The following is a 22,816-nucleotide window of genomic DNA, read 5'->3' as shown; positions in this document are numbered from 1 at the left end:
GGTCTAGAGGAACACAAAGTGGGGCAAAAGGAGTACCAAAACCATACAAGATGGACAGGATCACATTATCCATACTGAGGAATCTCCATATCACCAGGAGAACAGATTCAGGGAAACAACTGCCACCTCAGTTAGTGGTGAGTAGCCACCCCTCCAGCCAGTGAGCAATTCCACAAACCTGTGCCCACAAAATCCTGAAGGCCCTTCAGCCTTTAGAGAGGAACAAGGATTGGTGTTTCAACGCATTGAACCAGACACTTCTCTGCACAGTAAAAAAGCAAGCCACACGCAACCAAGAGGCAGTAGATAAGCTGCAACAGGAACACTTCAACTAGTTAAGAAAATGACGAGTCACTAACTTTCAAGTTTGCCCTGTTTTAGTGGGGTTAGACCGGAGACCTTCAAATGTCTCTTCTGCACTAAACTGCCTTACTGGACTAAGCCCCAATTTGGGATTTTTCCAGACAGAAGACATGAGGTAACAGGAAAGACACCTAAGATGCCCTAGGCAAGAACATGCTTGGCAAATACCTTGGTTTGGTATTGTGTTTTAGCCTCACAAGAGGCAGACACTGCCAAAGCACTCTATGAGGGGTTTCCATCCTACTGGAAAGGAGATACACAGAAAGCAAATCCATAGTGTTGTGCTCCTCAGGAGGGGAAGATGCAGGGCTTCACAGGCACAAACCATACCCTGGTGCTTTTGCCAGGAAGCTGATGAACAGTTCATTAGATCATCTCTGGGTCAGATTCAGAGTTTAACAAAAAAAACCCCACCAAACCAAAACCACAGACTAAGTCAGAAATCACTTTATTGAAAAATTTATACAAGAATAGTCAGTGGCAAAAATATTCAAGTGTGGTACAGCAACATTACAGACAAGCTCCTTACACATCTCAATTTGAGGCCAATTCATTTACAAACAGCCACTGTTTCCACACAGCTTTCCAGAGACATGTGCTGCATCCCATCACATCAGTGAGTTTCAGCGCAAGGAGCAGAGTCTGTCTTTACATCAACTAAGATTAGCTATGACTGATTTTTCCTGAGAAGTATGAAAGGCCCTGTAGAGAATGCTGTTTGCAACATAAGGCACCATTCCCACCCACCCCAGCTCATTCAAAACACTGACTGAATGCCTGTAACAAGATATTTTGCCAATAAAAATCTTTTAGAAAACCACTATAAAAAATGCTATATATATTTCCCCTTTACACAAATACTACTCTTTAAAAAAATAACGACATTACATTAGAAATTCACACAATATTAACACATTACATCTCTCTGAAATACTCTGTGCAGCAGAAGCCCCATACAGGACCTGGGCAGTTAGAAGACAGACCAGTAGCTCCCTTTTAGTTCTGCTGTCTCTACAACAGCTGCCAAAAATTTGGCCATCGCAGTTTTAGGATTTAGAAAGTAGAAAGCTGCAAGATGGCAAACCAAGCATTTGTAAATCAGTACCATCCCTTCTCAAGAAGAAAAAACCATCACAGGAATCTTTTGATTAAAAGATATTAGATATTACTTGTTGCTGGTGTCAGTGAGACAATACAGTTTTGACTGTTTCTATGTCAGTTTTTATTTGCAGAGTACCACTTCATGTGCCAGAGAGGTACCCGCAGCATCTTTCAGTGATTTCTGGTGTGCTAAGAACATACAGCTGAGCCACAGGAGGAGCAAATAAAACCATCAGCTTGCTTTGTTTCATGAAAAACCACAGTAAGACACTAACAGACACAGGGTTGTGAGCCTGCTGTCTGGAAATAATTGATTGTTCCCTAATTCAGTTTTCAGCAGCCTGGAAGGTGTTGCATAGACGAGCAATCACTATCTTGCCCCCAACTTTTCCAGGCAAAAAGAGTCAAAGCCCCTGCAGCCTTCATACACAACTATGCAGGAAAGGAGCTGAATCCCCAGGGACTGAGGGTACTGCCATGTGTGAAACCCACTCTGGTGACTTAATCTTCCCAAATTACTCAGCAAGAACTTAGTAACTCTCTGCATAACCTTGGAGAATACCAGGAGTGGGCTTTACATTTGAGGTTGTACAAATCAGATGATTTGCTTCTTTAAGAAAATAGCAGTTACCCATTCAGACACGGATAGCATAGGAATTTGTTTTTGTTAGGGGGGATTTTTGTTTGCTTTCTTTAACAGAGAGCTGGCAACAGCCAGAGCCCCTCCCTGTACAAAGCGTACAAAGTTATCTCCAGCTAGAGGTCCTAGAGCATAAAGCCCTTTCTCATGAGTGCATTCATAGGTGAATGGGTCAACATCTATGGGATTCCTCTTTGGATTGACTGGTTGGTCACCATCCATTGCCAAGTCAAGGCCATTATTTGGCAGAAAGGAGAGGTTGGGGTTTGAGCCAGTTAGAACAAGAGCCATGGAAATTTTATAAACTTTCTGGTAACCATTTTTGTCTTGAAAAACACATTTCTTGTCCTTGCCGAAGGATAGCACATGATGTTCAGGAAGGCTAATATAACACTCATAGGGCCCAGCACAAGCAGCTGACTGTTCTTTCATCATCTGATGGACTTTGTGGTATTCAGGGTACATCATTTTGGGGAGCTGGTTAAAAATAAGACCTGGATCACTGACTCGTCTCCGAAAAACATGGATTACTGGAATATTACAATGGTGAGCAAAGAGAATCGCATCAGCGGCTGTCAGACCAGCACCTACAATCAAGACTGGATCCGACGTGATGCCAATGCTGTTGTTCTTCACTGCTTCCTCTAAGGCAGACAGCTTGTGATGGACATAGGAAAGGTTCTCTCCCTTGACCCCAAGCCAAGTAGGACTATCATAGGTTCCTGTAGCTAAGACCACATTCTCTGCATAGATGGAAAAGGGCTCTTTATCACCTTTCACAGTTTTGAAAAATCCATCCACCTGGAAGACCTCCATACTTTTCTCATTGAGGCTCCAGAGTGAGTCACAATTCTCCTGCAGATCTTTCTGTGCATGGTTGGAGATGCTCTCTGCACTCACTTTCCTCACAGAGGTCACAACAGTACCACATCTGAAATTCTTCTGCAGTCCTTTCTTCATCACATAGTGTTGGTAATATTGAGCAATGTCTTCTGCTGTGGCTCTGTTGTTCCTGAGGCCTCTGTAACAGAGTACAAAGGTCAAGCAGCAGTTAAGTAAGAGGCTGGAATTTCTCCCCTCTTCCACTGAATGTATCCTAGAGCCACCTATCTTGGCACTACCAGAGAAGACTTATCTAGTTTCACCTGACGCCAGCAAAGTTATTCCTGGTATATAGAGCTAACACTCAGGTCCACAAGCTGTTGGACAGAGGCAGCTTTCTCTAGCATGAATCTTGTCCCTAAGAAGATGCTTGCTGATTTATGCCTTCCTCTCACATCTCGCTTCTATTCCATTTTTAACTCCTGCACTTTAAGATTAACTGTTACACATCTCAAAAGCAGAAGTACCTCAGAGACTGCACAGTAGCTGAGCTGATTATACTTGTCTTTAGGGACAGCAGCAGTAGACACAGAAGTCAGATGACCATGCCTATTCAGAACTCACGGTCACTGTGATCCATCTCTCCAACGGGTGTTGAGAAGGACACATTCCAAGCAGCACTGCAACTTTACCTGAATCACTAAATGCAGAATAGACTTTTACTGGGGGTAGGAGACTGTCCTTTCTTTCACTAGAATCATCCATAATGGATGTGTAGCTACATTCAAGAAGTCCACTCCAAGTTCCCAAATAACCTCCAGATGTTTGCAAATAATCACATCATAGATATTCTTACCTTCTCTTTTGCTTTAGCCAGTCCTTAAATGGGAGATCTGGGAGTCCCATCCATTCCCCTCTGCTCAGGGTAACCATAGAGCCCTCAATAGACTGGAACAAGAAACACAGAAAAATGACTTTTAGTTATTTAACATAAGAAGTGAAATGCAATTTTGTCATATTTCAGTATGACACAGATCATGAAATCAGTGATTTTCTCTGATCTGCTTTCATGGATGAAACCGTCCACGCTGCCCAAAGAGAGCAACAGACTGGAAATATGTCTCGTGCTCCCCCCCCACCCCCCGGCCTTTTAAACTTTTTCTTGTCTATGAAGTGGCTGACTGACAGAGGAACTTTTGCCTCTCCAGTCAAGGCATTTGGCTATATCTTACACCACGCAAACCTAAGCAGTTATGCTTCAGTTCACATACATGCCAGGCACCTCCAGGAGCATTTCTGCCAAGGACCAGATGGGGGATGGCTCTGTCAGTCTCGTGCCACCAAGTAAGGACAGATTCTGCTGTTCCACCAAAGTCTGTGTCGGGACGCTGAAGAGTATCAAACAGAAGAGCCACAGGGCTGTGGGATCGTCCCTCCAAGCCTTCAGACAGATACTCCAAATCCTAAAGAAAGGCAGATCAGATGCTCAAAATGTATGCCCTGCCAGGCAGCAGACTACTTGTCACTCCAGTATTTCCAATCAGTGGTTTTGGTGTTGTGAACTGATTTACTGGCACACAGACCCTGTTATTACCCAACAACTATCTCAAGGATCTTAGCAGCAATGCTGACATTTCATACAAGGGACATCTGGACAACTAGAAGTACTTTGCTTAAGGCTCATTCTATCTGTGCACTTTGAAAATTCATGTGAGATTATCACTTTAATATACCCCTAGGATGCTTTACTATGATGTTATATTGTTTCTCTTTACACAAACCTGGTCCAAAATGGAGACACCTGGTGCCTCTTCCAGTTTCCTCTGAAGAATGGGATGAGGATGAAGAGATTCTCTTTTGAAGTAAGGGATGTAGCCTGACAGCAAATATGAGAGACAGATTCCTGAAGGTCCATTCCCTAAAAAGAGACAACAGAGAAGAATTTATACTCCTGCAGATACAGCAGCCTTTTGAGAAGCATTTCTAATATCCAGATCAATTCAAAGGATAATACACTGCTGCAGATACAGGCGACTTTCTATTCCAGGTTGACCACTGACCTATTGGATGGAGTTGGGGAAGTTGTTTTACCCATTTATGTCCCCATCTTCTCCTCAGCTGCATCTATTTGCATTGCAAGGTCTTCAGAACTTGCTGAAAAGACATCAAGTTAAGCCAGAGCTTAACCTTGCCTTAAGCTTGAAGTCTCTAGCACACTGATGAATTGAGTTATGGCTCATTAATTTCTTTAAAGGTTTAGAAACTGGTCACATACTGACTGGGGGGGGTCTCACCTCTCCTGGATGCACATTTCACACCAACGCAGAGTAGTTCATTGTGCACAGGATACAGAATAAGTCCAGAAATGAGACTGACTATTCAAGTGAAGGGGAAACAGCTCTGCTCAGTAAGAAATCCCATCTAATAAGGAATATCTGGCAATAGCTGTTTTGACTAATGGTTCTTGAGGACACTTTCAAATGGGAACCAGTCCTACCGTGGTATGGCAGGCAGTGCGTTAAGGAAAAAAGTCTCTCTGTCATGCCAAGGCACCCCACACAGAATATAGCACTTTGAACAGATTGCTGGATGACTGAACTCCTCCTGCTGACCACCCAACAGCCTGTGGAAAAACTTGATATATGTGTCTCCAGAGCTCAATGACAGTAGGCCATGGAAAGTTTTCACATGGCTGTTCTCCAGTATGTTTAATATTCTACAGTGTCCGCATAACTAGGTGTCAGCCTCTCTGGCTGCTCAGGCTCTGCCGCTCACTAGTATGTGACTAACCATTACATAATGCAGTGATGATGTAGGGGAGGAGAGCTGAAGTGACACAACAGCCTGCAGCAGGCTGCGATGGCACAGTGCCCCTGCTGCCTGCGTAAGCAACTGGAGCAAAGGTGGCTGCTTAGGGATTTGAGATAGAGGGAGGCTCAGGCTGTAAAGCTAACAGCGAGCGGAGCTATGTGGAGGGCAGTATGTGCCACAGCTGGGGCCAAAGTCTGCTGTGCTGAGCAAGGACCAGCAGCTGCAGGTCAGTGTTTGGAATATTCCACTTGCAGGAAAGTTATCTAAAAGCAACAGCAATTAAAAGCAAACTAAACCACAGCTATACTAAGGCGTAACACCTTTCAACTTACTCCTTTGCTTTAGGCAGTACAAGGAGGTACCCAAGGCAAACTTAATCATTGGAGTGTACAACACTCAGCAACACAGACGACTTACTCTGAACCACACCTAAGTTCGATATGGATGGTCACAGCTTCCTCCAGGACTCCGACTATTCTAGAAGGCAACTGCTTTCATGAGGTTGCCAGCACAGCAGAGGGAGTCCCCAGCCTTCTCCGAGCAGAGCCTGAGGAAGTGCTGGAACCTGCGTGCAATGTGCAGCTGCAGTGAAACAGCTGAGCTGCTTCAGTCCAACAGCCTCCTCAGAGTATACATCTCCACCCCGGTGCTTCTGAGGCTTTAGTGATATATCCACACTGGATCCCTGTGTAGGTGTACTAGGGATGTACCAACATATCCTCTCTGCCACCTAAAGACTTGTACAGCTGGGCAGTACAAAGTCACTCTCAGACTAGAACCTGCTGGTAGTAATGTCCTTGTCAAACTTTCTGTTAGCAAGGATTAAGTGTGATTTATGTGGTGCACTAACTTTGGACTAGCTCTCATGGGAGCTATAAATTAGATGACAGATAAGGAAGGAACCCAGCTCTACAAGGCATTTAAACACATGCTCAGATGAACAGGGTGCAACACCTGCACTCAAGCGCAGCTCATGATAGGTCACAGAGGGGAAGGCACTGACATCACTGGTGCTTTGCTCCAAGAATCCCCTCACATTACAAAGCTCTTGCAAGACAAGACAGTTACTACATAACCTGCTTTCTAAACTGGTAGAAAACCCACAGCTTTTTACCATTCTATTAAATCTGTATAAAATCAGTGTAGCTGACTTGCATTTTAAAATAAGTATGTGAGAAATTGAGAAACTTTAATAGCATTTGAAGCACTTTCTAGACACACACAATGGGAAAAAAGATCGCACAAACCCACCTCCAACTCAAGCACTACAGAGAATCACTTCACAACAGCAACTAGATTAACTATCTGTAGTGAAAAGGTTTCAAATCCTTCTAAATATCCAACAGAAAACAAAGACAGGCCCAGCTGAACTGATGCCCAAAAGTTTACCAATTTTTCTATTAAAAGAGGGGTATGTGTTTTAGTTTGTCAAATACCTGGTTCTCTACTTCCCACGACTTTTAGTGGTCTTTCTCTCAGTACTAAAAAGAGTTTGGCCGTCAGGGAAAGGTTTGAGTAAGAACACATGGAATAAGAGCTGAAGACAGCAAGTCCAAAGCAACAACAGCACTACAGAAAACAGCAATGCTGGCAAGGGAAAAAAAAAACCAAAAGACTTACCTATGATCACTACAGGCAGTGATTTGAACCCACTCTTATTTTGGGGTCTGTTCAACAATGCATACATCTTCCTGTCCGGAAGCATTTAGGTCCTGGAGTCTGCCTGTAAAAACAAGTAAGTTTTGAATTATTTGCTTTTTTTGACAAAACACATGACTTTATAGCCCACAAACCCAGGCTGATCTAGAGTATTACCCTTGCATTGCAGACCATCACATTACACTTCCACACTCAGGACAAGCCTGCTTATCTTTTTCTCCTCCTGCCCACAAAACCAAAGGATGATTCCCTGATTACACCATTAAAGAGGGAGAGGACCCTTATCTTTCTCTTCCACACACAAATTCCAGGCCCTCCAGAACAGCTGGCGACTTCAGTAACCCTCTGCCTATAGTAACTGATGTGTTGCAGCTTGTTAAAGAAAGCTTCAATTCTGCCCATACTGTGTAGAAAAATGTTATTGCCATAATTGTCATGAATGCCTTGTACTTTTTAAATAGACTTCTGCATTTAATAATAATTAGAGCAAACCTCACTCAAGACTTCTGTCCAAAGACTGGAAATCTCTTGGCTGCATTTTCAAATATGTGCCATTCCATCACTAAAGGGGTTTTGATAAATGCTAGTTTAGTGCCTGAACCTTCTTTCTTAATTTTCCGGAAAATAGAGAGTTTTAGGTCTGAACAAATAAGTAACAAGTCTTTAAACAAAATATATAACAGATTTATTATCTTGGAGTCTAAAGTGTCAGAGTGGTATCTACAAAACTCATTTGATTGTTGTGCAGATATTCAATGAACAGCAAATCAAAGTTTTTGCCATTCCTGCAGGAATCTTAGCATATCAAATAATGACTACTTTAGTTTTCCAGGGAATTGAACTATACTGTCACTAATCTGGAGAAGCGAAAAAGTTATTTTTACCACAGTACAAGTGAAATTTTCAAAATTCAGTATAAGCTTTTAAGGTATTCTACAGGGAACACAGTCCTTTCTAAAAAGATTACTCTCATTTTAGAAAGCTAAGTAAAAAAATCTACTGAATGGCATGACTTTGTTCAGTAGGGCATGCTTTCCACGCCCTTTTCAAGCACAGGAAGACCTTTGGTAAGCACCCTGCAAACTTCCCTAAGGTCTGGCACATCACTGCCTTTGGCACAGGTATTGCAGCAAATGTCATCCTACAAGTGTAATGCTCCGCTTTAAGCCTGACATTTACATCACCAGCAACTACAGTAATGCAGTAAGACTGTGGTGAATGAATGAACGGCCAGAAAACCACATGTGAGTTTAGGATTTGCAGAATCCCAGGCTTCAGGAGGAGTCTTGCAAATGCATTTGCCTGCAAGGATGTGACAGTTCATACACAGCCATCGCTGTGCTAGACAGAGCTATTCCAAGAGGACTGGGTTCATCCAAATAGAGGCACATAAGGCTTACAAGTTGTATTCAAAACTAGCAGCTTTGTGCATATTTTTGGATCACGGTTTAGTAACACGGGTTGCCTATTACCACTTAACTGAGCATTAGCCTAAGACTCTCACACGTTTTGCCAGAGAGGGCATGAACCACTTAAAAGACCTAAGAGTCATGCTTTCTAATTTAAGTCATTTCAAGCATCTAGCTTTGAAGGGCGCTGATTTCAAGGAACCTTAGGTTCCCAGTTTAATTGAGACTCAAAAGTAGATGCATACACAACAGAAGATGAACACTTCTGCGTTTTGTGTCCATACACCCCTTAAGGTTTATTTAACCCAACCCCGGTAGCTGCAGGAGCACAGCTTAACTGCCCAAGTATTTCTCCAGCTTTTTGGGTAGGTTCTACCACAGGAACCAAAGCCTGCACCACCTTCAGCAGATTGCTGTGTAAATTTATCTCCAAATAATTCCCTACCACAAAGCTCCAGAGTTGCAATTGCTAGAAGTCAGCACTAGCACCTGGCATGACCAGAGACTCCAAAGGAACAGGACACTGGTGTGACTACTAAGGTATTCCCCTCAAACCACTTAAACCACAGTACCTATCTGCAGAGATTTCTTCTCTATGGTAACAAAGAGTAACAAACAAATCCCTCTCCATGGCTGTAATATGGAAGACAACAAGCTCACATGAAGTTTTCCTAGCAGAGTGCGCATCTTATTTCTGTGAAACTACTGAGAGTCTGGAAGAGGGAAGCAAGATCTCTGAAAGCAATCTTCCAGGTTTCTGCTCCATAGCACTCTTGCAGCAGCATGCACAGAAAGACTGTATGCACTCTGTAGACAGTGGTAACCCAGCAACATCCCTGGGATTTTTGCTGGAAGCAAGGACTACTGAACCAACCCAGCACAGCACATGGCAACAGTTCCAGGAGAGCATATAAATAACAATCCTGCAAGCCTGTTTGTAAGACTTGGGCGCAAAGTCATGCCGTTGTGTGCCAGCATTTTGTTGGGGGAGCCTGAAGGGGACAAAAAGGCACAAGACAGTAGAAGTCAGCCTGGCAGTCTTGTTTGCTTTAGAGGAAGGTTGCCTTGGCTCCTGGCCATTGCACTATGCCACCCTACCCCACCCTGATAGAGAACAAAGCCAGCAGCCAAGGGCTCCGTGATAACACTCTCCTCCGCCATTCTGTACTTTCTGACACATGAAAAAGGAGCATTTGTTTGAATTAAACCAAACCCTAATGGCTAGAGGAACGCAACTGATATTCTGATGAAATATATCCATGCACATTCATGACCATTTTTAGCCATGGTTTTATTCAGGATCTGGGTTCACAAAACCCCATAATGACCCATTTTTGTGCTACCCGCTTTGTTTCCTGAAGTTTTGGCACTGGACAATTCTATCAACACAAGATTAACCATCAGAGATGCTTCTGTTTATCCTAGCATGTGTCTACAAATGGGAGAAGTCCCCTCCACATCCTATAGCTGCCATCTTTAATTCATAGTTAGTAATTCTTTAAGTAGAAAGTGAACCAGATGCTGAACCTGTTTATAGCTACTCCCATCCTGTAGGCTAAATGTTTGACTTCTAGGGGCAAAACTGAGCTCAGAGCACCTCAGGCATTTCAGTTGCAGGCCAAATGTTCACTTTTCCTGCTATTATAAATGGGATTTTTTTTTTTTTTTTTTTGCAATCTTGGAATCAAGGGACCACATATACCTTGATAACCTGTACAGCTAATACAGTGTAGCAGATGAAAGCCTGTTCTTGCAGAGGCTATTGGAAAGCATACAGGACATTGAAGTTCATTTCGAGTCTATACAGAACTAGTTAGCAGCAAGAGAAAGCCTGAGCTAGAAAGCAAGCCAAGACTGCACTTCTCACCCTCCTTTTATGTAGAGTAGGCTGCTAGGCACTCATGCTTAGTCGACTTGGTGACACTGATCCCTGTTTTGGCTCCTGCTTTAGGCTTCCTACTTTAAATGGGTGTCTCTCTCCTCCTCTTCATTTGGGAGCATGCTGCAGGCTCCACAATTTATCTCCTTGCTGCTTCCAAAGTATTTCAGTGTCTATGTGATGTTACATAATTGTTCTGGCTTGGAAAAGCACCCAGCTCTTTCTGGGCCAAACTCTGCATACCTTCCTGACACAGTCTGAAGCCTAGAGGGACTATAGCTCACAAAGTCGGTCAGCGTGGCCCCTAGTAGTTGCAGGCTGCACAACTGAAACAGGTTTTAAGCGAGTAAAAGAAAAAGCAAAAATGCATTTAGCAAGACAATGACACTGAATGACCTTTAGCAGAAACAAAAAGCCAAGTTACATCAGCCACATCAAGTAGCTCTCCCTATAACGTCAGGGAGACTTTTGCTCAAGTAAGGACCACGAAGTGTGGCCTCTACAGCACATGGGGAGAGTTCAAAAGAGCAGCGCAGACAGTACATATAAATAATAGAAAAGACTGAAAGAGCTACCATGACACTCAGGTTTAAACAAGAACAATACTAACACAAATGCAACAGTTTTCTTCAGCTTTTCTTTGTCAACCCATTCATTTAATCAGCAGTTTTTAAAATTAAACTCATTAATGCTTTTAAAAAAACAGAAATCTCAATAGCTTTTACATTTTATACTTGCCTACAAGTTTCAGAAGTTTATTCTTCCCCCTCCACTTGCATTATCACTCTTACATGCCAGGCCAGTAACTCCACAAAGTATGTGGAAAAAAATTAATCTCTATAGTACACAAAAATAATACCTTTCTAAAAACACCCCTGTGATATTCATAAAGCAATGTTATAGTATGCCAGACCAAGCTCTCTACATTTACTTACAGCCCTCTTACCTTTACCAGCAGGTCTGATGAGAAGTGAGATCTTTATGAAAATGCCTGTACAGTCAGGAAAGCCAACCAAACTACAAGCCTTGAATCCTGCCTCTGCTCTAAGACAGCTGTTTAAATATAGTACGTTACCAGCACTAAGAGAGGAGAGGAGGAGCTGAAATGAATGGAGGCGGAGCAAGGAAAATTCTTATAAGCATGAGTCAGCAAGAATATTTCCCTTCCCAGCTTGTGAATGAATGATGTAGTGATCTTCCTTAGTAACGTTCAGCTGACTAGATGACTACAGTGAAAGCATGGCTTATAGGAGCCGTGCATGGCAGAAGTCCTGCATTGAACAAATATCTTCATTTTTAACCCTCAGGACAAATTAAAACCTAAGACTTCATAAAATGCAATGCTTCCTGTGGCAGAACTAGGTTTTTCCTCTGTATTTAAAAGAAAAACTGTTAGTTATAATTACAGGTGGGAACAAGAGCGATAGGATAACACTGTTCGCTTGTTTTAAAACCAGTGATCTTTTGGCGACAAAATGACAAGAAAATGTGATGACTTTCTTCCCACTTTGGACAGTTTGAGGTTTTAGTTTAACCTTATTATTATAGCATAGCTGTAGTGGGTCTGAAAATACAGATTTCAGTTTATATTTTTTTTCTTCAGCGAGATGAAGTGTTATAAACCTGTTGCACAGTAGCAGTAAAATGAATCAGACTGCTTCCCATTAAACTTAAAACATACCAGGATGTTCATCCAAGGTATCTTACTTCAATTCAGTGGAATAATCGATCAAGCTTGCTAAATTTAAAGTGCCATTAACAAATAAAATAGTTTGTGCCAGAGTGTTCAGTTCAAGTAGTAAGTGCTGTGTATTTTTATCTCTGAGGCCATCTGTTTTGAAACTACAGTCTCCAGGGAATCAGGAGGACTGCTGATACCCAGTTAAGATGCATACTTCCAACCACATGATATAAAAGAAAAAAACCAGTATAGAATTCCTTCTCATGAACTCTCAAGACCCACATCAAAGTAAGATACTTATAATCTATTTTAATTCCACCAGACTAAGTTGTTTTAATAAATATGAAGCCATTGTTTCACTTAACAATTAACTAACAGTGATCCCTCTAAAAATCTGACTCAGTAAATGCTTGTCAGACTGAGGGGTGGTTTTTTAAGGTCTCTTTTGAGTTATCTGGGCCTTTATCCAAGGTAGCATTCACACAGAGCTCTTAAATAACTCATACTGATTTTTTGACAGGAGCAAAGGCTTTTATATGCATTATCCAGATATTTATTGGCAGGTAACAAATGTATCTGTATCAGTCAAGGATAAATTAAGCTTCCAGAGAAACTAAGGCATTTGTTTGGTTAGATGATTTAAGACTGTCCTGTTACTAGGTTTTTCAAAAGCTTTCTTCAATATATTGCAGTGTTGCATGTCAAACATTTTAGAACAAAGATGTTCAAGTACATACTTGCTCATGGCATAGATGCAAGAGGAAATTGTGTGACAGTTTGGCAGGCTTTATAAGCAGTAAAATCAGAAATACTTCCTATGGGTGCAAACCTGCAGAAATAAAGATGTCCTCTATCTACAAGATCCTCTCCATTTCACACTAGAAATTGGAAAACTAGAATCTCTATTACCTCTGCAAATAAAGCCAGGGTGTCCTTCCAAAACCACAAGCTCTATCATGTTTTTACAAATAGTACAGTTCTTTGCCAGAAAATATTCATGTACAACAATAACCCACTGTCCTTTATTTGCTTGTACAATAAGACCCTTGAATACAGCAATTTGGGGGCTTCTTTTTTATAGATATCCCAAACACATCCCATGGAATATATATCAATATTACTGTTTCCCCTCATGTACCTTGTCTGGAAAGATATAATTCAGCCCAACATTGTCTGCACAAACTTTCCAGAAGAGGAAGTAATTGTGCAAACGGCACTTGGCCTGGCAGTCACCCTTTGACCTACAAATTTATGCAATTCACTTACATTTTCTTCCTGATTTATTGCAAGCAGTATCATTCAGATTAGTTAAGTGCTCAAGTAAAAAGCTTATTATAAAAGTGCAAAGTCATGCTGGAAATCATCTCTTTTCATAGCTGTCAGAGTGTGCAGTTGGCTACCGATACTTTTTTCTTTGCACAAACTGACAAAAATATTTTATTGGTGCACAGATTTAAGGGTCTTTAGAGTAGGTTTTTCTGTAAAAATCTGAAGGTCTCTAAACCACTAGTCTGTAGGCTCATTCATGGAGGTGGATTGCACTACACTCCAGCTGAGATCTGAGGAACCCACATCCCTATCACACAAGTCTGACAAATCTATTTGTACCCTCAGTGGAAACTGTCAATAAAAGGAATTATTTGCAAGGGTTTCTCCTCTGTTCTTTAAACTTTTCCCTTTTAGAAATAAAATACTAAAGCTTAGCCTCTAATGAACATTATCCAGAAAACAGATACTAAGCTAGATTAGCAAGACACCACCAAATGATCTAGCAAAAGCAAAATAATACTTACGCAGCAGCTTGTGAAAAGCTTCTTTCCTTAAAAAGTCTGGGTGGTTTTTTTTTTTTGTTTTTTTTTTTTTTTTACATGAGACCCATAACATTAAGGACTGCCTTTACATAATACGAAGGATCAATTCTATCTTTGTACTTGCAAAACCGCCTGTCACAGTGGTAGAGTACTACATTTGCTTTTATATGAATGAGTCTTGTCCATAATATAACGGTAGCTAGGCAAATCATCCCTCATCAGTGTGTAGGGAGGAATTCAAAATACTGCACCACTCATCAGTCCCCACTTGGTAAGGTTGTGGCCTGCAGAAGAGGGGGCAGACTTCACCAGTAGTTATTCATTCCACCTTCAGGTCATACTCTGCAATTCACAGTATCAACACTCCTGGGTGCATTTGTTGCCAAGGTCAGTTAATTTCCCTTCAGGTCAGCCACAATATAGTACTCTGAACTCCAACAAGTTGAGGCTGTTTTACCAAGGTAAAAATTTGAAGAATATGCCAGGAAACATGTACAGAGCCATAGCACTCCATAGCTTAAGGAGTAACATTCCTCTGGTGTCAGAATCCATTGCTGCTACCTCTGCTGCTGACAACTCATGGCAGAACACTTATTATAGTACCTTTCAAGCATCCACCCTCCCCTCTAGCCAGACTTAAGGTGCACCGTCACTCTGTGTCAAATCATTGTGACATACTACACTGTTTCACACATTAGACCTTCATGATCTGCTAGTTTTTCATGATTAGAGGAACACTCCCAGTGTGATCCTCCATGGGCTGCAGTAGTGCTTTGATGCTTTGGTGTTTCTTTCAATTACGGTAAAACACAAATATAAAATTCTGCATCTAAGGGAACACTAAGTGCTTCACCCACCCCTCCAGTGCAGATCATTTAATCTAAGGCAGAATCTCAAATTCAATCATTAGAAGGCCTGACCAAGTATTTTGGTTCTATATGATCTCCATGCAGTACCTGAAACCCAGCTTCACTCTGCTACTGCCAAAAGCATCTCCACCTTTTTCACAAAGGAAAACTGCCACTTAAACTCTACGTTAGCTTATCCACTAAAACCAGAACCCACATATTTAATGATAATAAATGGTTTGACATCAATACTGTAACATTCTACCCAGTTTCTTTTTGCTTCAACTAAAAAATCCACATTTGTCACCAACACCATAAGCTGGACCCGTATCAGCAAGATGTTCCCTGTAGATGTCCTGGCATCCTTTGAATCAGAAGATGCAAGCTGTGGCCAGGCCACCTCTGACAGCAGCTGGATCTCTGAAGTACATCACTTGCTTTGCTAAGTGAAAGAGGTAAAAAAACCATGGGAAAGCCCAGATAATTGCTAGGCTTGACAGAAAAAAAAGCAGCTTAGGCAACTTTGCAATAGTGAGACCCAGTTCTACTTCTGACTTCTTACATGTGTTTGTGCTTTCACATGGCTTCCTCTAAAGAAAGATTTTGGCCAGAGCACGTGTCCGAGTTTCCCATGTCCCTGCCAAGGCCAGTCCTGTCCTGTCTTCATACTACTTTTTGCAGTGTTTAGGCAGCTGGATCCAACAGAGAGAAGTAAAGGTTCACTGTACCCATTTGTTATTCAAAGGAACATTGACCTCCCAGTCAGATAAGTGATTGAAACAGTTTTGTCCCAGTAACCTGAAGATAAAAAGCAAAACCCTACATTTTGCTGGAACTATTTTAAAAAACAGTGAATTTTGCTTTTCCTCACTCTCAACTCCTTACCTTGAAATCGTTCTCTGTCAGTTTTAAGCAGTTCGTGTTCCTAAATCAATGAGGCCAAACCAAAGATTTTCTTCAGCCTTCATTGTCCAGAGGCATCAGCCCCTTCTACCGCTGTGTCTTGAAAACATCTGCTAAAAAATAAACTTGGGATGGTGAGAATCAATCATACTACCCAGGAGGGCTATGAAGCTCTACTGTCTGCATTCATGCAGTCATCTTTTTTGGCTACTCTGCAGTAAAGACTGTGTGGGCACTCTAGTGCACACTAAGAATGCCTTATTGGGAGGTCTCTCGCTTTCTCTATCCAGGCTAAAGAAACAATAATGGAGAGCATTAGCAGAGATCTAGCTAGTCTGCATAAACACACTCTGAAAAAGATGTTCCTAGCAAGTACAAAGTAGCCCGCTATACTGTACGATAGCAATGGATATCTTGCAAAAATACAGTCACTCTTGAGTACACAGGTGAAGCATCCATGTAGAGTGCTGGGTGGCTGTGCATGCATTTCCCCGGTCCCCCTTTGAAAACGGGCCAGGATAACTGTTCTCTCAGATGACAGTGTACAGGGGTGACAGCCAAATCTAGCATGCTTTCTACTTCCCAGCACATATGCTTCCTTTCACAAACTAGTAGGATGCAAAGAGTTACAAGTCCTTGAGCTCAAGGGACTACAGCCATGCGTCTTTCCCAGAATGACTGAGCCTTTGCAGATTCCTTGTTCCCCAAGTGCAAGATGCAGAGGAAAGCTCGGCTTACATGCACTGCACTCAGACCTCCATCGTGATCTCAACATTGATGTGGTTTGGGGGAAAAAGTAAACATATGCACTTTCATTTCAAACAAACAGCAGCTATGACCTAGTGAAAGATTAAACTGCACATGAAGCCAGTAGGGAATTTTCCTCTTCTTATCTTAATGTCAATATATTCATAAATATTTACATGAGTTCAGGATAGCAGGATCATTTGAAGACACAGCCTTTAGTTTCTACAATCTTACAGTCGGTGTTAAATTATGTTCTTTTAATTTATACTGGCATTTGGCAACTGATAGCTTAATTTAATAAACTGCCGTATCATATTATGATGTGCCAGACTGAGAAACTTGGCAAGTGTATGCCCAAAAGCAGAAAATATCCCACAAAAACTAATGCCCATGGTTTCTTGACTGGAATAACCAATAGAGAAGAAACTTTGAAGCAGTAGGTACAGCCAAACTGTAAACATTGGGCATCTTTTCTATACATGTTTTCCCTCAAGGCAAAACAGTGATTTCAAATACAAGTGGGTAATTCAAAACTGGAAAAGGAGCATGTAATGCAATGACCTTAACTCAGTCACACAAAATTTCCTAAAGTAGGCTGCAGAAAGCCTTTGGAGATTCTTGGATTCATTTCCTTGCTACACCTTAAGCCATTCTGCAGCTCTTTAGCCTAACTTTAAAGTTTTATTTCCTTCACTTTATCAAGATCAAGAATCATTTAAGATAAAGAATTTAATAGCATTCCTGAAAGGCTTAGAAACATGTACAGCTAAGGGCACCCAGAGCTAATACAGCCAATATAATTGATTTCCTCAAAGAAAAATAAGCATTTCTGTAGCAGAGCACAATAGTGTTTAGCTGTGAGCATTTACAAAGGACTGTGCTAGGGTTATCCTTCAGCTTCCCACCCTCAGGGTTTATTTTCACCATCATCTGAAGCAGCTGACACTGACTATCAGAGGTTGATTGCTACCATCCAGGTCACCAATTCTGATGTTCCTGACTTGCAATGTTTTCTTTCTGCTGTAAATTTAGGAGCCTCTGGGAAATTCTAAGAGATTTTAGCATGCAAGTCCCTTTCTCTTAACAGGGCTTTCATGCACATTGAAAGATTAGCTGATGTGATTATATTCAAGCTACATTTTTCTTAGACCCCAATTTCCCCTCACAGTAGCACCATGTACTGCACCACTGACTGCCAGGAGCAAAATTTAAAGTCCCTTGAACTGTTCCACATAAAACTGGATAAACCAGTATCTTTTTCAAAGACAATCTTATCACTTAGTCACAGTATAACAGTAATGCATTAAAGTGTAACAAAATTATTTCATAGGTCAAGGTTTCTCACCTGTAATTGACAGCTGTTTTTAGACTAGTTTAAGGAGGCTGGAACACGAAAGGAGCTGCCACTTGCTGTAAAATAGAATGTGCTATTTTGAAAAACATCCATATATTCCGGGGTCATTTCTGTGGTTTAGGAACATACAGAATATCCTCTATGAACTCTGAAAAGATTTGGCACAGTGAACTTGCAGGAAATAAAGAGGCAGGGTTTCTGCTCAAGAGTAAAGCCATTCAGTAACTAATTCCCCAATGCATTTGTTTTAGAAGTACCTAGCAATTTGTGTAATTCCACATCTAGCTGACAGTCATCCATTTTTTTTTTGCACATGTCAAAACTTAAAGCTGAGCATAGGTCAATGAAACAAGTGTGCAATGCTGCTGTAGCAAGAATTATCTTTCAATATATGTATTCATCATTTAACAGAGTAAGAACCAAAATCCCCTAAAGATCTTGTTCAAGTTGACTTTTTGGGGAGAAATTGCACTAAAGGTGTCCTCCTTGCTTCTCGTCCCCAGCTGTTGTACCAAAAGCTTCCTATTCCTATTTCAAGTGTTGGGTTTTTTTTTTGCTTGACTGACTTTAGGTTGTTTGGGGTTTCCCCCCCCCCCCCCCAGTGTGTTTTATTTTTTGTCTATCAAGCAGATATTTCTAATGAGATGAGACACTCTACATTAGTCCTATGCCCTTGCCAATAATTATTTTATAGAGAGAAATAGCTTATTTCTAATTCACTCTCATTTTTGGCAGCTGTCAGACCAGCTGCAGCATGTCTCAATTTTTCTGTTCCTCCATAGAGAAATTGTGCCAGGCAGGGATGAAAAGGAGGTGGTGTTTCTGGTTCACTAGTCAATATTTATCTCTATTGTGAAAATGCTGAGTTTGAATCGTCAAGCAAAACCTCTACCAAAGAGCCCAAGGACTGTAATATTAAGTGACCCTTTAACTCGAGGCTGAAGCCACGCAGCAGAGCTGTGACAGCAAAGTACCTGACTTGCTCTGTTTATCAGTCCAGACTGATAGATGCTCAACAGGGCAGGATAGTGTGGCACTGAGGTGACCAGAAGCACAGGTTATCTTTGATATCAGTTCCCTGGGAGCTCTGACCACGGTGTTATCTAAAGCCTTTTTTTGCACTCCTGACACTCTGAAGGTTAACATTTGAGGCTATCAGCACTAACTGCAGATCAGAGCTATCCTGCCATGTCTTGGGAGCTTACATCCTTGTCTCTGCCATTGCAGCTCGCTGTGCCCGAACACATGCCCAAGTTGTCACACTAGGTAACTAGAGCTCACTATTTGCACTATGTGTAGGGGCACAAACACAAGACAGGCCAGACTGACTCAAAGGGTCCACCCAACCTGGTATCCCATCCTCAGCAGTGGGCATTAGCACACGCTCACAGAAGAGAACAGGACAAACATGAGATGCTCATCTTGTATCTTCCCCTACCTCCAGATATTTGCATTCAAACTGGCTGAAATCTGATAAGGTTTATTAATTTGCTAGCACCTTCCTTCCACTTATTTTCATCTAGTTCCTATTAATTTCACATGTGGCCTCTAGCTCTTGCATTGGGAGGGAGAGTACACAACCACTCCCTTTCCACACCACTCAGCTCTATAGACTTCTATTATATTCATCTCAGTCTTATGACTTATTTCTGATACAGAAACTGTTCTATACCTTCTATCAACCTGGTTTGCCTCCTCTAGACCTTCTCCAGATCTCTCACATGTTGAGATGAGAAAAAACAGCACATCACCTGGTAATCTAAGCGCAGATAAACCATAGGATTATGTAGCAACTTTCTGGTTTGGCCTTCATCCTTTACTAGCACTTGATTTGCTTCAGTACCAGTAAGGACCAGTAAAAGCTGACATTTCCACAGGACTATTTATCATGACCTTAGATTCAAGTTTAAGCTAGTCTCTACTCTGAGCTTCCTTGCCTGGACCTGTGCCAGAGTGACACAACACATAGGAATTGTGCAAAAGTGTGAAGTAATATGACAGTACAGAAGCATCGCACAGATTGTTCTTCAAACCAATACAGTCACCTACACGCCTGATAAAAAGCAAAGTGGAGAGCCTTGGAGACTTTCTGGATACTTCTTGTTCACAAAGAAACCTCAGTACAATAACTGAAGGGCAATCATGTGGGAGGAAGCATGTTCTCACCTTGTACGCAGGAGGGAGGTGGCCTTAGGTAAACATAGTAGAGAAGCACGAAGAGCTCATATTGCCCTCTCTTCCCTGGCCTGATCTTGATCTGCTCTTATTCTCTCACCTGGAAGAAAAGCATATGTGAAGAGCTTATGCAAAGTCACTCCTAGGTTTGCCTCAGGAGCAGCTGTTATTCATGCATATTTGAAAGACAAAGTACATGCACTGCCAGTGAATGTACAGAACCCTTAGCTAATCCTAATCCAGAATGGATACTAAGCAGCACCAAGGTAACATACAGGACTTCTAAAGTACTCCCTACCCTTATTGCAGCCAGGAGACATGTGAGGCTGTTGAGCCTGGGAGAGCCAGATCTTCTGCGTGTCTGTGACCCACATTGCAATGTTAAACCCCCTTTTGCTTGCAGGCTTGCTAGAGAAGCAGCCCATTCTGTTGGCCTTCCTTTGAGTTTTGCTTCTCTACTTCAGGCCAAAAATCCCAGCATACACCTAAGTCACTGTTGTACTACATAACATAATTCTCCATCTATTGTCTCTTACTCCATCTTCCGCTGTGGCCGACCTTATGATCTTCATTCTTCCCTCCCTGCAGTCTTCCCCTAACTTTTTCTCACCCCTGAGCCCACTGAGTTATGTTACAAGCTTTTCTATTAGTGACTGTAGAGAAAGCCAGCTAGGCATTCATAAGTGTCTCAGCAGCAACAATAAGCCATGTGCCAGTTGTCAATTTGCTCGTGTTTGATGTCCCCACTCTGCTAAGCTGTAATGGAAACATCAGTTCCAAGATTTTTGGCATTCAGCGTTCAGTTCATTGCTAAGTCAGTGCCTCTGAAAAAAAGAAAAAAAAAATCAAGTTGCACACCCTGCCATGGGCATGTTTTGTGGCACTTAGGAATTCAGCTCCTGGCTCAGAATCACTCCAGCATGCTGATTGGCACTGCTAAATGCAAAGGATCAAGACTCCAGAATTGAGAACAGAGTTTCTGAACAGATGTTTTCCACTGAAAGTACTGTTGAGAGAATTTATAAGTTCAGTGAAAAAACATGTAATAATTTCAGTTGCATCTAAATATTATGAAATTTTAGCACCAAGAAAGCACATTTTACTTGCATGATTTAAAAAAAAAAATCTAAAAATTTAAGCTTAAGATTAAAAATCCAGGGAAAGTAACATGTTTCATTCTAAAAAGAATTTTCAGTTTCTCACATCACTTACCAAAATCACTGCCATCAGTATACATGATTACACCTGACACTTTATTCAACTCCTCAATTCAGCCTGTGAATAAAAATACCAGCTATGAGCACAACTGTATTGGAAAATAAATAAAACTTCATACAAATTTTGCAAGGTATAAACCTACCATGGTCAAAACAATTATCTTGAACTACTTTCCTGTTTAATGCATTTTAATTTGAATTTAAACATACATGTGACTACAAAAGAGCAGCTGCACTCACAGTTAAGGGTAGACATGTGATTAAGCACTTTTGCTGAGGAAAGGTTTTGTTACAATGCTTAGTAGCCTCAAGTTCCTTGCTGAATCAAAGCTTTCTTCTTCAGGTCAAGTGTTATGGCAGTTATTGATCTTAACATAGAATGAGACAAAAGAAGCTTTAGCAAAATAATTTTAGTTACATGCAACTATAGAATTATGCCAGCTTGCCATATATCCCTCTGATTTTTATGAAGGTTTTTCACCTGGGTTATTAATACAAACTATTACAATGGAACATAATTTTAGAAAATATGCAATTATTTTTAGTTTCCCATAAAGCCTTGCTACAGGATTTTGAGTACCATTTAGCTTTGGGATGCTTTCATATCCTGAAAGTGAAGTGCATCCAGTATAAAGTCTGGATGGTTTTCTCCCTGTTTTGTCATTTGGGAAAGGGTGAGCAAACTTGTCCTGTGGTCACGGTACTGCTGTTAGTCTTGGAACACTTAAAAGTTGGAGTCTCATTACTAAGCTGTGTCCTGAGAGTGCACTCAAAGATTGCACAGTTCATCACAAATACCCAAAAGTGTAGTAGAAAAGAAAGAAGTCCAATCAAATAGCTGAGTGGCACACAAACAGAGAACAGAAATCCTCTTATAAAACAATAGATGTTTATATTACAAAATTATCTTAATCTTAACAGGATGTCAGTATGTCATGAGTCTCACATAGGTATGACTGGGTGTCAAATAAAAGCTTTCAATCATGTAAGGACACAGAAACAGTTCACAGAGATTAAAGTGTCTGCTAGTAATTGCCATAGCAGAACCAAGGCGTGAACCCCAGTCTCTTGGCCTGTGCTTCAGCCACAGGGCTACTCTAGCACAAAAATTATCCAGATTTCTTGCTGTGCTATAAGAGAACAACCTGTGTCACACCTTTTTGTGCCTGATCACAAATACTGAGCATCTCATTAAAAAATGCTAAAACTTTCTAATACAATAGATGAAGTGATTTGTAGTAGTTATTTATAATACAATTCATTTTTAACTATAGAACATGATCCCCCAGGAATTGAATTCACATTTGCATACTACAAGGAGGTGGTTTTTTTGGCTTGTGCAGTCTCCTCAGCTGTGCTGCATCCTGTAACATACCCAAGCACTGTTCAGGCATGT

General features: G+C 41.3%; 1 protein-coding gene across 2 annotated transcripts; it reads right to left on the bottom strand.

Annotated features, from left to right (window-relative positions):
• Nucleotides 1-795: 795 nt before the first annotated feature.
• OSGIN1 (oxidative stress induced growth inhibitor 1) lies at nt 796-21,773 on the bottom strand. Of its 2 annotated transcripts, XM_075765853.1 has the most exons (8): nt 21,661-21,773; nt 21,416-21,478; nt 20,195-20,303; nt 7,358-7,460; nt 4,708-4,844; nt 4,198-4,389; nt 3,783-3,874; nt 796-3,125 (listed from the first exon to the last, which is right to left on the bottom strand). In XM_075765853.1, the coding sequence occupies exons 4-8, from the start codon at nt 7,440-7,442 to the stop codon at nt 2,132-2,134; spliced, it is 1,500 nt and encodes a 499-aa protein (XP_075621968.1). In that variant the 5' UTR covers nt 7,443-7,460; nt 20,195-20,303; nt 21,416-21,478; nt 21,661-21,773; the 3' UTR covers nt 796-2,131. The 2 variants fall into 2 exon arrangements, with proteins under 2 accessions (XP_075621968.1, XP_010311983.1); XM_010313681.2 differs by lacking the exons at nt 20,195-20,303; nt 21,416-21,478; nt 21,661-21,773 and adding an exon at nt 11,631-11,779.
• Between the last annotated feature and the right edge of the window lie 1,043 nt (nt 21,774-22,816).

The sequence above is a fragment of the Balearica regulorum genome, chromosome 13 (assembly GCF_011004875.1).
Source record: "Balearica regulorum gibbericeps isolate bBalReg1 chromosome 13, bBalReg1.pri, whole genome shotgun sequence".
Lineage (NCBI taxonomy): Eukaryota > Metazoa > Chordata > Aves > Gruiformes > Gruidae > Balearica > Balearica regulorum.
This window is presented reverse-complemented; position numbering and strand designations above follow the sequence as displayed.